Source organism: Coturnix japonica, chromosome 15, assembly GCF_001577835.2.
Source record: "Coturnix japonica isolate 7356 chromosome 15, Coturnix japonica 2.1, whole genome shotgun sequence".
NCBI lineage: Eukaryota > Metazoa > Chordata > Aves > Galliformes > Phasianidae > Coturnix > Coturnix japonica.
The window spans coordinates 1,250,559-1,265,175 of record NC_029530.1 but is presented as its reverse complement, the minus strand read 5'-3'; the positions used below and the strand labels follow the sequence as shown (position 1 = coordinate 1,265,175).

General features: G+C 48.8%; 1 protein-coding gene across 1 annotated transcript in view; it reads left to right on the top strand.

The window, feature by feature from the left end:
- FBRSL1 (fibrosin like 1) overlaps positions 1 to 14,617 on the top strand; it is a 285,419-nt gene that overhangs the window by 235,064 nt on the left and 35,738 nt on the right. Inside the window, exon 7 of the mRNA XM_015877624.2 lies at positions 3,162 to 3,207. Coding sequence (XP_015733110.1) covers positions 3,162 to 3,207 — 46 coding nt within the window. The remainder of the gene's footprint in view (positions 1 to 3,161; positions 3,208 to 14,617) is intronic.

Genomic DNA, 14,617 nt, shown 5'->3' with positions numbered 1-14,617 from the left:
CTACATAATCATTAAATGATTAATCTGTAAGAGCTCTTGCACCTTTCAGCCTTGGGGAGGCAGGAGCCATGGTGAATGAGGCCCGTGGCCACACCACCCGCCTGCCCAGGAGCCTGAGCTGCATCCTCTGTGGTTGGCAGCTTGCATTCTGTGCGAGCACCGCCGGGGTGAGGCTTCTTGTGCTGAACCAGTGCTTATGTTTGCTGGGATCCAGGGCAGGAATGATGAGGGAATGGTGCTGGCTCCTAAGCTGCAGCAGCGAGACTGACTCGGAAGCTGCCAGTCTGTGAAATGGCAGCGTGTGTGTCTGCTGGGACACATGCTGCAGCCTTTATGCTTGCGATACAAAGGTCGGTACCGTGGGTGAGGGTGGGACTTTGCAAGCAGCAGCTTTTATTAGAACGTGCCCGTCTGGGGCTCGGCTGTGGTGCAGATAGAGCAGAAGAGCTGCGTGGGGAACAGAGACAAACAGCAGATGTACAGGAGAGCCATGGGGTGTCTTTTGTCTGCCCGCCTGGGGCTGCAGGCATCTCCCTGCCTGTTGCAGCAGCAGAAGGAGCCGCGGGGTGCGGGCTGTGCTCCTGGAAGCTCCCGGTGAGAGGGAAGGGGAAATGCCTCCTTTCACTTTCTGATCAAAAAAGAAGAGGGGTTTCCTGGGATGGCTTGAACCCGTCCGCATAAAGGACTCGCAGTGCCCGGCTTTGCTCACAAGGGAAGAATTCCTCTTTTAATTTCTTTTTTTTTTAATCCCCGCTTAATCATATGCAAATGGTTTGCTTGAAACAGCAGAAAAACTTGGGAGGGGACTTGTTCCAGCAGATGCGTTGGTTTGCTGGATTTTTTCACTCATTAGTGGGCTCCCTCAGACACATAGGTTTTATTGTATGCTTTCTTTAAAGGGTGACTGATGAAATTGAATGATGTATTCAGGCTCTTCCTCCCCCAGCTCCCCTCCTGCCTTTCCAGCAGCTTGCAGAATATGCTATAGCACAGGCATTCACTGTTTCAGAGCGGTGCTTATGCCAAAAACAGTTCGGATCTGGAGCTGGAAATCACCAGAAACGAGAGCAAAAGTTACTGTAAACTCTAGGTGTGAAAGTTTGTGTCTGCAAACCGAGGCTGCGATGTTGAAAGCTGTGCTCTGTAAATGTTGGCTCTGATTGCTGAGGGCGGTGCCACATGTGCGGTTTTGCTATCAGCAGACAGAGCAGCAATCCATGCGTTTTACTTTCTCTTAAAAGTGATTTTTCTTGCTCGACTTCCTTGAACGTTGTTTTCGTATCATTCGGACCCGAAGCAATGAGATGTGCTCCACATGGTTGCCCAGCAGCGGTCTCAGCTGCACCCTGGGTGCCATGTTGCATTGCTTGTAAGCTGGGTAGCCTGCTTTATCCACCTGCCACGTGCCCTGCTGCTCACCAAGGGCTCCAGCAGAGCCTGCCTTAGCATTAGCATCACCTGGTGTCCCCGGCCTGTGTTCCCAGAGCCCACAGATCTCTTTAGGATCCATCCTGAAGTAGTGCTGATTGGATGTGAACAATGTGAACAATGGGTTGTAAATTCAGAGCCGGCTGTCATTTTGTGCACTGCTCTTGCTGCTGTGTGATGCCGTTACACTTCCTTTGCAACCCAGCCTAGACAAAGCCCCGTTGAATCCTGGTTTGTCCTGTGTTTGGTCAGTGCACTGACGGCGTGCTGCACCCAGCTGCTTTCCCCTGATATTTTAGGCTCCTGCAGAGCTGTGTGGCGGCCATGCATGGCACAGCCACCCGTGCAGCTTTGTCCTGGATGTGACTGAGAATTTATTTCTTATGCACCTCAGCCTCAATGTCATTTTTATGTAGATTTCCCTCTTTTTTTACACGTTTTCATCCATTGCTCGCAGTGCCGATTTCTGTACAGGTCACATTAATGGATCTCCCTTCCTTGCTCCTGTGTGTACCCGATGCAGGGTTTGCATTTTGCTGTTTGTTTTCTTTTCCTCCTGAGTCGTCACTTAAAATATAGAACAGCATACAGTTCACGGTGCTCTTTCTCATGCAGATCTCCCAAGGCATCTTACAATGAAATCAGTGAAATCAAAAAGAAAAGCAACTTAGTTCAGCCATGTGTTGAATTAATTCGTATCTTTTTTTGTAAATCAGAGCCGAGGGAGAAAACCTCCTCTTATGTTTGGTATCTTTTGCCCTTTGTACCTCACCCCGTGTTATTTGTGCAGCACTGAGTGCGGAAATGCTGGCAGTAATGTTAGATGTCTGCTGGATGGTGGTAATGTTGATGGTGCTCCCTGCTCTCAGACCAGCTTTCATTCTATAGAGGCTGCTTGCTGTTTTATCAGATAGCGAGAAGGAAGAGCTTATTCTGCAATAGGTTGGCTGTCTGAATGCAGGAGGTGGGGGTGGGGAAAGCCATCAAATTAACTCATAAAAGCTTTATTTACAATGGATGGACTTTTTTTTCCTGTCTGCCATTATCATCTTGTTTGTAACCCAGTGACCCTGATTATCATGAAGCTGTTTACAAGGTTTAGGTTAATTGGATTTCTTTAACTATTTCCCAGAGCTGTGAGGAGCACGAATGCAGAGTTCGGACAGCGTAGTGCAGCCCAGTTGGCAAGGATAGGGGGCTTCTTCCAAGAGGAAGTCATTTTATTTCATGTCCAACTAAGTGCATAGCAGCACAGACCCGTCGTTCGGTGTGATGCTGTACAACACCCTCTTTCATATGGATGGCTTCATTTGCAACTTGTGTTTTCAATACACCAACTGCATTTTACATGGTCAGCAAGAAATGAGCTTATTTTCAATGAGATGGGCTTGGAAATGTTTGGTTTTTTTCCTTCAGCTTGAAAGCAGTTTCTCTGGTTTTGTTTTGATATGAAGAATTGTGGATAAAATAGCTATGCATTGCATGGCTGCCTAAATAAACGAGGCAGGAGGATATAGCTGGGTGAGATCAGGACAGTGCTTCTACATGCTTTGCTTTCATCTTCTTAGAATGCACGCTTGTTCTTTAATGGCACAACATTGCACCCTCCAGGTGCAGCGTGTAATTGCAGGTCCACAGATAACAGACTTGTTTTATCAGCTGTGTTTTTGTGAGCAAGCCTTCCTAAGTTCTCCTTGAGTATTACTCACCATCCCTTTCTCTTTCCTTTTCAGGCTTCTGTAGGCTCTGAGAAGCTGTTCTCCCCTGCAGCAAATAAAGGTAAGTGATTTGGAGAAATTCTTTCTTGGTCTTACGGCAAGTGATTTGTGTGCGAGACTGTAGAGAACTTCATGCAAATGGCAGGGTATTTGTTTTGCCAGCACCTCGACTTCTGTCATAAAGATCAGCTCTGCAGGTTTGTGTTAAGTCAAAATGAAGAGCTGTGTTGTCTCAGTGTGGGGTGAGACTTCTTCCCTGCAAGTCAGAGGTGCAGCAGATGTCTTATGGAAAGGGATAAAGGAAAAGTAAAGGAAAAGTCAGTAAAGGACTAAAGGAGTAAAGTAAAGGAGAAGTCAGCCCTTGGTATAGGGGCATATGCTGGTTCCCTCCAATACAATCAAATCCTCATTTCTTCCAAACAAAGAAACATTTCATTGTTTGTTTCATATCTAAATATTACTCTTAGAAGGCCTTTCCCATCTGTCTCCTGCCGATGGGTACAGAGCATTTGTGTCTGTCTCAGCCCTCCAAAATGTGGAAGGTGCTTGGCGTGTTGAAGGGTTTCAGCTCCATCTCTGTGATGCGGCTCCAAATGAACTGGCAGGGCATGCAGCTGTTCTGCAGTATTCCCAGCATTGTGTTACAGCATAAAAAGTAGGAAGGACGTACAAATACCCTGAAGAGGAGGGATGTGCACATTAATAAGAAGTGGTGAAATAACCTTTTTGCTTTATTGCAAGAGGGCCAAGAAAAAGGAGGAGTCTGCAGTTGTGTAGGACTGAGTGCTGGCCATGGACAGGCCTTGTGGTGTTGTGCTGCATCACCTGGATACAGGCCCAGGTTATAGCTGGGCTATTCAACAGTGCTAAGTATTAGGAATTCTCTTTCTTTCCAAGCTTTGCAAATTATCAATTCCAAATGTGGAAACTGATGACAAGCCCATTGTGTTATTACATTTGCAGATATTTTTGTGAAAGTATGCGGCTTGATGTGGGGGAAGGAGTTTAAACAAATGGGGAAGGAAGTGCATTTATCTTCTGTCGGCCTTGGCTTGCTGATAAGGCAAGCCAGATTGCCCATAAGGTACTGCCTCAGCAAAACAAAACTCTTGCCATCCTGAATAAACGCGTGGCACAGAGATCTGCTGCAGAGGCTTGTGTTGAAGTGTGAGCAGCTTTGTTGGCTCCTCCTGGTGTTGAAGCCCAACATCCCCCACCCCTTTGCATCACAGAGCAGCTCAGCAACACGAGTTTTCAAAATACCTCTCCATCGGGAAGTTAAATGTGTGAACGCTGCGAATTTGCTCTCTCAAAGTCTGTTCGCTGCTGTTTATATCCCTGTAGCTGATGGCTGCTCGTGTTTGGTTTGCTGTGGAAGTAGATGGTGCAGCGTTGGGTTTGGATGGCAGTGTTTGCCTTGGTCTTGTCCCCTACGCTCAGCGGTGCTGGCGTACCCTGCTGAGAGGCACGGGCTGTGATGCAGGCAGGGGCTGTGATGCAGGCAGGGGCTGTGATGCAGGCAGTCTCCGTCAGGCGCTGCCTCCACTCCTGCTGAGAGGTGAGATTAATTTGTCTCCTCGAGATTTTGTGCAGAAACTCAAACAGCGCTAAGTTCTACCCTCGCCCTGTTGTCACTCTGCGATGCAAGAGCCAGAACTTGTCTCTCACACATGCAAATGCACACCGTGCCGACAGGGCCGGGCTTGGCAATGCCATATGGCTGGGAGAAAGCGATTTTCAAAGCTTTTCACTGGAATGCCTTTTGCAGGATAATGGCATTGACTCCAGGCACGCACTGGAGCCCTGACTACGGGGCTGGAGCTCCCAGTCATGGTGGGCAGGCACTGCTCAGCTCCCAAGGGCACTTGTTCCGTGCTCTGTTGTAAATTAGTTGGGGCTTTCTATAGAGACTGCACCCAGCGCAGCAGGGCTGTTGTCAGTGCAGGCAGGCATGCTCTGCAGCACAGCAAGGCAGACTTGTCTGGCACAGCTCTCCCTGTTCTCCACAGGCTTTCCCTGGGGATGTGTTTGACCTAGCATATTTGCTTTATGCTGTCCTAGTTTATCAGCGGCTTAGCAATGCAATTAAGTGCTAAGATAGATGGTTCTCACCTGTTGGAGGCTGGAACAGCTGTAAAATGTCACCTTTGACCATGTGTGGCAGCTCCGCAGGGCGGCTGAGGAGCAGTGCCTTTTGTCTGGCTGCTCTCAGCCTGCGGACACAGACCTGCAGCTGGGATGTGGGCTGAGCTCCTGGGGCTCAGGAGGCAAAGTGCCCCTCAGGAGGAAACAGCAACTCGGAACAAAAGCAGAGGATCCCCTGCCTGCCCTGCCCAGGGCTTTGTGTCTGAGGTAGGAAAGCAGTTATTGAGCACTCATTGTGGCAGAGCACTTTTAGGGATGTTTGCTGCTCAGGGCCCTGTGTTAACCTCCTCTGGATGCATGAATCAATGGACAAATAATAAAGATTTGTTCCGTCTCTTACAGGCTCCTTTCTCACAGGTATCTGCCAGGCAGTCCTTTGCCTTCTGTGAAGGGCAGGCACAGCACAGGGAGGTGGGAGCATAGGCTGAGCTCAGCCATCTCTCAGTGTGTCTATAGGCAGAAGGGAGTGCCTAGGGCTGGCTGGAAGGCCTGCCTGCCTGCCCTGGTGATGCTAGTGGCTGTGCTGGGGTTAGGCTGTGTGCTGTGGACCTTAGAGCTGTACTCCTGCAGTGGGTTGACCTCACGGGCATCATTGGAGGTACCCTGCACTGGGGAGCTCGCCAAGCTCCGTGCCTTGCTTCCCCCTGCATGAGGCAGAGACCAGGGCCCATCAGCCAAGTGTGCTGGGAGACCCAGTTAATGAATGTTTATCAAGCGTTTTATCTAGAGATCTATTTAATGAGAGATTCCATAAACAGCACGAGGCTTCTCTTTCATGGCAGTAATAAATGGCAGTGAAAATAATTCTTATCCTTCCCCCGCATGCTGCCCCCCAGGACAAAAAGATTGCTTACCCTCCACTCGCTGCTCCCTGGTTTCGAGGCAGAGGGCTTTGAAGTGCTATCTTTCATCATGAACTGTACACATCCTCAAAGCCCTAAAGCTCACAGCCTGTGTCTCATCCCTCTGACAAGAGGGAGGGAAGCCTTCCCGGCGCGCTGGTCGTAATTGTCAGCCATGGGATGTTCCGCAGCCACCCGCCCCAGCGGGCTAGTGCAGCTTATGGGCCTTTGAAGTTCCCTTCTTTTATTTTCTGTCCTCTTGACCACAGAAGTGTGCCTTGGGCCAGCAAGGGAGATTTCTTGTTCAGAGACAACACTGAGCCCTGACAAGCGCATCTGAACCAGAGAGGAACCCTCGTTCCTCTGAGATCACTGCTCCATAATTCTGTTGCCTTTAGGGGACTGTCTCTCCTTTTTCTCTCTTTTCTTTCTTTTCCTCTTTTTCTTTTTTTCTTTTTTACAATTCAGTACTAATCTGTCACACTAAATCATTTTAAAAGATGAGAGCACAAGACCTCCAGTGTAGGGCGTGCTGTAAAACCAATGGCTGTTACAGCGAGCTGGGGTGAGACTGGAAAGCAGGGCAAGGGCAAGGCAGGCAGCGAGTTCTCTGTCGAGGAGGAACCTCTGACAGCCAGCAAAGCAGGAAACCTGAATGCAGCTGAGCTGAGAATGAGGTGCTGGGTGTGAGTTTGTGGCAGTGCAGCTTCCTGGTGGCTCGGTGCTGGCAGGCAGCTGAGAGCAGAGCCTGCTGTGCTTGCTGTGCTGCTTGATGCCAAGTTTTGCATTGCAAGAAGGGTGCAGAGCAAACAGCCCATCAGGCACTGGGCGCTGTGTGACGTGATGTTCAGTGGTGTCATATGATTTTCCAGTTTGCTGCTCAGGGTTTGAGATGCAGGAAAAGCAGTGGTGCCTCTGGTCCCTTGACCTCAGCTTTATCACCTGTGATGCATCTCCTGTGATTTTAGCACAACTGTACAGTATTCTGTGTTTTTCATGAAGCCCAAACCCCCAGAGGACCGTATGAGAATTGAAGCTTTAATTTCATTTTTAAGTGAGATTTTAGTCTTCGTGGCCACAGAGGAAAGCTTGGAACTGTCGTTCTTCTGTGCTTCCCAGCCAGCAGGTAGTTGAAAAGAAGCCCAAATACCTTGTTCTTAATGTCATTTTAAAGATGGCTTGTGATTTGTGAGTACTTGGGATTGGCAGAGTCCATCCCAGCATCATTCTGAAAAGATCCATCTAATTTTGTCACTGCCTGCATGGCCATATTAGCTGTCTGGCTTTCCTGCATATGCAGATATATAATTACACAGTGGCCAGGGAAAGAGGAGGGCTTTGATTTTCTACCAGCGTGTGTAACTGAGATAATCACACAAGTCACAGCCAGTTAGACACATCTCAGAACAAAAACAAGTGCAGAAAACTGCAGCGAGTGCAGTCCTTTTTAGTCTTCTTGCAGTTTTGTCATCTTGCAGGCTCTGGAAAGCTCTCACCCTTCTCTTTAGGAGTGGGATTATGCATTGGGATCAATGTCTTGCCTATGAGCATTCATGCATTTCATAGTAATTCAGGACACGAGCACCCATAGCCATAGCAGCCATCTGGAAAACACATACAGTGGGCAAGCAAGAGAGGCCATTCGCCATAACCACACATCCCAGCTATCTTTGTACCATTCAGAATGCAGAAGTGGATAATTTATTGACTTGGAGCTGAGTGCCGTGTGCCTGCAGAGTTAGAATGGCCTCGTGCTGGCAGGCGGCTTTGGCTTGCACCATTTGCTGTGCAGTTTGCACTGCTATCTCCCGGTGCGTCTCCCCCAAGTGAGCCAGCATAGAGCTTGCTTTGTAGCTTCAGGCTGTAGCCAAGAGAGTTGAAAAGTTGAATCGTAAACATTTCCAGGCCTTCTGTTTGGTGTCTTGTGTTTTGTTTTGTTATTTTAAGGATGTGGGGTACGTTGCTGCATTCCCGTCAGTGGGATTAGAATGAATAGAGGCAATACTGGAGGAGATAAAGCGCGTTTAATTATTTATTTGCGTATTACAGACTGAAATTGCTTTTTGATTTAAAGCATCCAAGCCACGGGTATGTTTTTGGAGTAGGGGGAGGCACGCAGGAGCACATGCATGCGCGATTAGTGAGGGTAATGTAAGAAGTCTCTGCTCAACTGCTTTTCCTGCGCAGAATTTGTTCATTTCCTTTCAGATTTGAGATTTCAAACACGGCTTTGTTAAGTGGCACAGAAAGCCAACTGCACGCTGTGCCTTGCCCACCAAAACGTAAATAAAACAAACAACGTCTCCGTTGTGTAAATGTTATGAAGTGAGCGGTTTATTTTCTTTAATTATACTTTTCATTTAAAATAAACTATAAAAGCAAAATAGTGCCTATCCTGAGCGCACCAGCTCAAACTCCTATGGATTGAGGAGGCCAATTTTAGCTTGCACGTGAAAGGAGATAAAAGGACCATCCAACTGTAAACCAGAAAGAGAATTCCTTCCAAATGTGCGCAGGAGTTTACATTAGCCAGGCTCTTAAAGGACATTTGCAAGATACCGTGTTTTGTACTCCCTGTTTATAGCTGGCTTATCTGCTTCCTGCGGAGCAGGGCCGAGGCGGCCTGCAGCCGGTGCTGCGGGCGGGCAGCCATGGCACAGCAGCAGCTGCAGCCCCCGCGCAGCTATCAGTCCCTCTAACCACTGCTTCTGCTCTGTCCTGAGCCTCGGGGACATGTTTTATTCATGTAAGATTCCGTAAAGCTTGAGCAAATGAAACGCGTGGCATGAGCCTGATGTGCCGCTCATCCCAGCTGGCAGCAGGGCTGTAAGCAGGGAGCTCCAGGACAGCCATGCCTGCCTGCCGCTTCCCCCCGGGGCTGTGCTGACCCCATTTGCTTCCCCTGGCTCTGGGTGTGCAGGGCAGGAGCACAGCACTTGGCACGCTGTTTGTGTCTCTGTGCTTTTGAAAAGGATACTTGTTCTGGGGTGGCTTTTTTCCAAACAGTAAATATTTTCTTGTAAACTGCTGAGACAGACAAGTGACTGCAGTGCTTTACTTCATTTATTTGATTTGAATGGACAGCAAAGTCTTGCAGGTAATAGGAAATTAAAAGTCTTTATATATATATATAAACTTATAAGTATCCAGAAAAATTTATGGTAGAATTACATCTCTGCTGTAGGATTCTGACGGACGATTCAAAACGCCTATGGAAGGGTTCACATTTGCCATTAAATTGTAAAAGTTATTGAAGTAATTTTTATGGGGCCCTATTACGTTGCTGAAGAAATATATTGGTTTCATCACTAATAAATTCCTTAAGGCTTGTCCTGAGGGAATAGTCATACTTTGAGATCTCCCTCCAATGGAATGGGCATTAGCTCTTTGCCCCGTTGCAGGTACATGGTTGGAAGGTGTTAGCAAGGTGAGCAGCAGAGCCTGGCAGCACAGAGAGCTCTACCAGCAAGGGGAGTTCTTCAGCAGGCAGCCTGCTGGGGCTGCATGATTTGAGCAAGAAGTAGGTTTTTAGAAGGCGAGATAGAAGACTGCAGGTTGGTGTGTGCATCTGCTGTAGGTCACAGTGCTGGGCTGTGAGCTGGGTCACGTTCAGAAGTGCAGCTTGGAATGAGGGACGGTGCAGCCCGGCTGGTGCTGCTTCCCAGGCAGCACGGGGGGCACTTGCAGAATAACATCAAATAACGTGCTGGCTGTGCTTGTCCTCTACACATGTAGACTTCCTCCCAGTGAAAGGAAAGTACCAAGCTGGTTTTGTGCTTAACGCAGCACTCACAAGCACCTCTCATATGCAAGCACAGAGCCACCTGATGAAAAGCAAATGGGCAAAGAGGGAAGTAAAATTAGGTAATTGCCAGTTTCCCTCAATTCCACTCCCTCTCCTGTTTTGCATAACAGAGACTATTTAAGTCTCAGCTGGGGTGGCTTTTGGTAATAAGCAGACATCTACGAACCTGCATCTGCTGCTGTAGTTGGCTCAGTTTGTTCTGTATTTCTGTGTTTATCGGTGATCCGATGTCTTCCAAAGAGCTGTGCAGCCCCTGCCTGTGGCTCTCCTGCATGGCACAGTGAGGGACTCCCAGCGCCAGCTCTGCAGGGACAGTCTGACCTGGCATGGGCATAATGGCTGGGGAAGAAATTGAATGTTTGTGCAATAACAAACATTATCGTCATTTTTATTATTGAATCAATCTTAGAAATTGAGCTAGAAACACAAAGCCAACGAGAACTGTTCCATTACGTTCCATACTGACCAGCCTAATGATCAAAGCAGAGCCGATGATTTGATGCATCTCAATGGAGCAGCAGACAAACTCTGGGCAAAATGCTTCTCATGGGCTGGGTCCAGGATTGTGGCTCCTGCTGCATCCATTTCCTCCACCAAAAGCAGAGCTGTCAACCTGCATCATTTCCTGCAGCCTATACTGAACATGCTGCCCAGGTGCCCCTGTGTAAAGCCGCTCCTTGCTGAGCTGCTCATGCTGCTGGTGGGCTCTCCTTAGTATCACAGGGCGTTAATGCTAAGCAAACAAAGGATGTGTTATAATTTGGGGGGGGGGGTCTTCCCAACAAGTCCTGTCAGAGCTTCTCCTAAAATGAGAGTCTCGGTTATTTGGTTTGGGGGATTTTTTGTTTTTGTTTTTTTTTTTTTGTTCTGCTTTGTTTTATTTTGCCTTTTCCCCTCCTTGAATATGATCCCTGCAATTTTGTTTTCACTGAAATATTGACTGGCAGCATTGCAAATTGCCTGCATGCAGGCGGGAGCTTGCCAGCACTTTCTTACTCAGCTAGCCGTCAAGGTTGTGGATTCCACCAAGAGCAGTGCCAGGAAAGCTGTTGATCAAAAATACTCCTAACATCTGTGAGTCCTCTCCATCCAAATGAGATGTAGTTACATTCTGCTTTTCCCCGCGCTCCTTCCAAAGTGTTGCTTCAGACACCTAGAAAGCCCTGCTAGCAAATCATGAGCCCAACTCTGATTTGCAGCTCCATTTCCAGCTCTGTCGAAATCCAGTATAAACTCCCCCTTCCCCATGTCATAACACACGAGGAACTGCAGAAAGGAATCCAGGCGCGTTGCTCTCTGCTGTCACTCATTGGATCCAGATGCTGTCCTGTTCTGTCTATGGTGGTGAGCCAGCAGTGAAGGTCTTGGTGCAGGGGTGGGGAGGACACAGCTCTGAGCAAGCTTGAAGCCACTTGCTTGCGTGCACACATACATGCACACATGGTTTTGCCAGGACAAGGACGGGGCTGGAGCAGTGGGGAAAAGCCTGATTTCCCTTCCACCCCTTTCCTACCACCACCAGCAGCTCACAAGCCAGCCCTTAAATAATTAACGTGCCCAGTGGGACAGAAGGAATCAAAAGCTGTTGTGTTCCCAAGTTTTCCCTGGCTCCAACAGGCACAGCTCGCTGTGTATTCTGGCACCTTGGAGCGGGTTTTCCTCCCTCCTTCGCCTCCCCCTTATTATCCTGTATGTGTGCTGGACGGGGAAGTGGCGTTCCCAGCCCAGCAGGGGATGACTGTTATTTCAGACCAGCAACAGGGGAAAAGGAACAGCCTGTTGCCTGATTGATGTTTGTTTTTGGTGGACGGACACCAAAGGTTCATTAGAGACGGAAGGTTTGGGAGGAGGGGGCCGGCGGGCAGGGGAGACGTTCGCTCTTAAGGAACTATTGTACCCCCGTGCTAACCTGGCTCTGCACTCTCTTTGACTTCTGTGAATGTCTCAGCTGTACTGTTTTGGCCCTGGCGACTTTAGGAAAATATACACACCACACAGAGGCTTCAGTGAAAGCTCAGCAGTCGGGGGTTGGGAGAAAAAGAAAGGGGAGGAGAGAACAATGCAGTGGGGTTTTGCTGTAATTAATTTCGAATGTGCTGCTCATCTGTGCTCCTTGGGTTTCAAAGGGAGCTCGGGGAATCTGCAGGGCCTTTCCTTCAGCATCTGCTGCTTTCCAGAGGTAGCAATGGAAAGTCTGCGTGGAGCAGGGGATGGTGGAACCTCACTGCTCTCCACTGTGGGTGTATGGAGCTGGGGGAGCTGTGCAGCTTGGCACCAGGAGGGCAGGTCGTTCCACAGAGCTCTTGGAGCACATTCGGTTAAATGACAAAGGTTGTTTGCTGTTGGTGGTGGTCCTGAAACCATCCAGGTTGCAGTGGAGGTGAACTGTGTGGATTTTAAAGGCATGGGTCAAAGCTTCACTTAATTCCTGCTGACTTTGTGCCTTTGAAAAATCTCCCATCATGTAATTGTGTGAGGAACCAATAAGTTAATATTAAACCCCAGGTATTAAGGCATCTTAAGTAGAAGCAGGTCCGTGTGATTCCCATTTTGCAAACCTCATCTGTTGGACTGAGCTGCTGTGGGTTGGCGCAGAGCAGCATCCTCGTGTCCTTTGCCTCCAGGTCCGAGTATCGATGAAGTCGTACAGTTGTGGCACTAAAGAGAAACGACACAGCCTATTACAGTATTGACTTTACCACCCTTGACAAGATATCCTCATGCTGACTTGATATCCCTATGAATCTTAGCCAGAAAAATCAGTACTTAAACTGCCAGCAGGGCTTTAGCAGCTCTATTCTCAAACTGCTGATTGCTTAGCAGCTCCCTCTGCACCCTGGAGCTGATGAATAATGACCTCTGGTTTGACCACGTGGCTTCCTTGTGATCCTTAGCTCTTAGAAAAACCACCCTCAGTATGGGATGGTGAATATGGCTGGAGTTTGGCCTTTAACGAAAACATTTCCTGAGAGTGACTGAAGAAAGTGTTCCCTTTTCTGGTCAGAAGCCAATTCTGGGCAGCCACAACACACTGCATACCCCAGGGGTACTTGGGGTGGGCACTTATTAGGGATATGGTCCTTCCCCGGATGCCAGGGCTGGTCTGTGGCTGGGGGAGCGCAGCCATACAGTGATAAATGTCTGTGTGGTTCTCGGGGAGAGATGTAAACAGTGCAGCTGTGTTTCAGGCTGTGTGAAGGCTTTGGCCAGTTTTTGTAGCCTTGCAAACTAAAGAGAGGACTTTCTGGTACTGCTGTAGGGCTGCTTCTGCAAAGCTGTTGAGTGATGGGGTGTCACTCAGGGTGTGTGTAGAGCTCACAGCTCCGGTGCCTGGGAGTGGTGGGCACACGTGGCTCAAAGTGACCTTAGTCACTTGGCACTTAGTGATCCTTGAGGTCCCTTCCAACCCAGGTCATTCTGTGATTAGTGCTGGTTGTGGAAGGGCTGAATTGATGTGGGGAGTTGAGGGAACAGGTGTTCATACAAGGCTTGAGGGACTGGTTTCTTTTCAATCCTTTTCTCTAAAAGTGACTTGTGCAGGTAAGGGAAGTCACATTCGGTGAATATTCAAGCCCACTGCCACCCCTTCTTTGTGCAGAGAAACCCATAATAGCGAGGAGGGAGATCTGAGACCAATCCAGGTTTAATTTCCTGGTCTTCCATAGGAAGAAGCATCACTTCCTTTTAGCTCTTGAACAAACAACTGCATTAGCCACATCATAGTAGAGCATCCCTTAGGCCACATTCAGATAAGCCTGGATTCCAGCCTGTACTTTTGGCCATGGGTGTTTCAGTGCCTGGTGCCGTGGCAGCACATGGGAGCACAGCTGTGAGGTCTCTCCATTCTCGAGCCTCAGCTGAGCTTTTCACTTTTCACCTTTCTGCTCTCTTCAGTTTTGGCAGTCAGGGAGGAAGAAGGGCAGACAGCGGGGCTGGAGGGGGTGTGCTCAAGCTGCCTGTCTAGGGCTGCCATTCTTCCTCCCTGTGCCTTGCAGGAGGGGCTGACACAGAGCTCGTAAATCCCCCATAGAGCAGAGACCCTCAGGCTTCCCCAAAGGGGCCGGGTGCAGGTGCTCAGAGCTGCAGCAGCAGCAGACGTGCTGCCCAGTGACTCCCTTGGGTGCTTGATCAAACCCCAGGAATCAGAATATTCTTCTCTTTTTATTGGTTACAAATGATTTTTCTCTCCTTGAAAGGATTCCCACCACCTGTTCTGGGCTGCCTGTGAGGTTTGCTTTAAAAGCACATCTCACTCTTAAAGAGGAGGAGGGGAGGGCTGGAGCATTGCAGGAGCATCGAACCGCTGCGAGTTTGCCTTTGGAGATCGGCGATGGAAGAGCAAGAGCAGAGAATGCTACAGGGAGATATTAAATGAGGCCCTTTTGTTTCTCTCCTTGTAGAGCGCAAAAATGCCCAAGGCATGAATACTCTGTTCAGATTACTCTTGAACATTTAAATGTCTGTTCTGGTAATTTATAAAATGAAGGGGTGGGAAATTCCTGATGCTAGAAAGGAAAAAGAGCCCTTTAGCAGCACGCCAGGCTCCCCGTGTGGCACTGCGGGATGTGCTCTGTGCTGCTGGGGGGAGACTGTGCCCCATGACTGCAGTAGGGCTGTGGGCATGGGGACACAGGCACTGAAGGAGAAGCTTCCTGCTGCCTCCATGCCTCCTGTCTGCA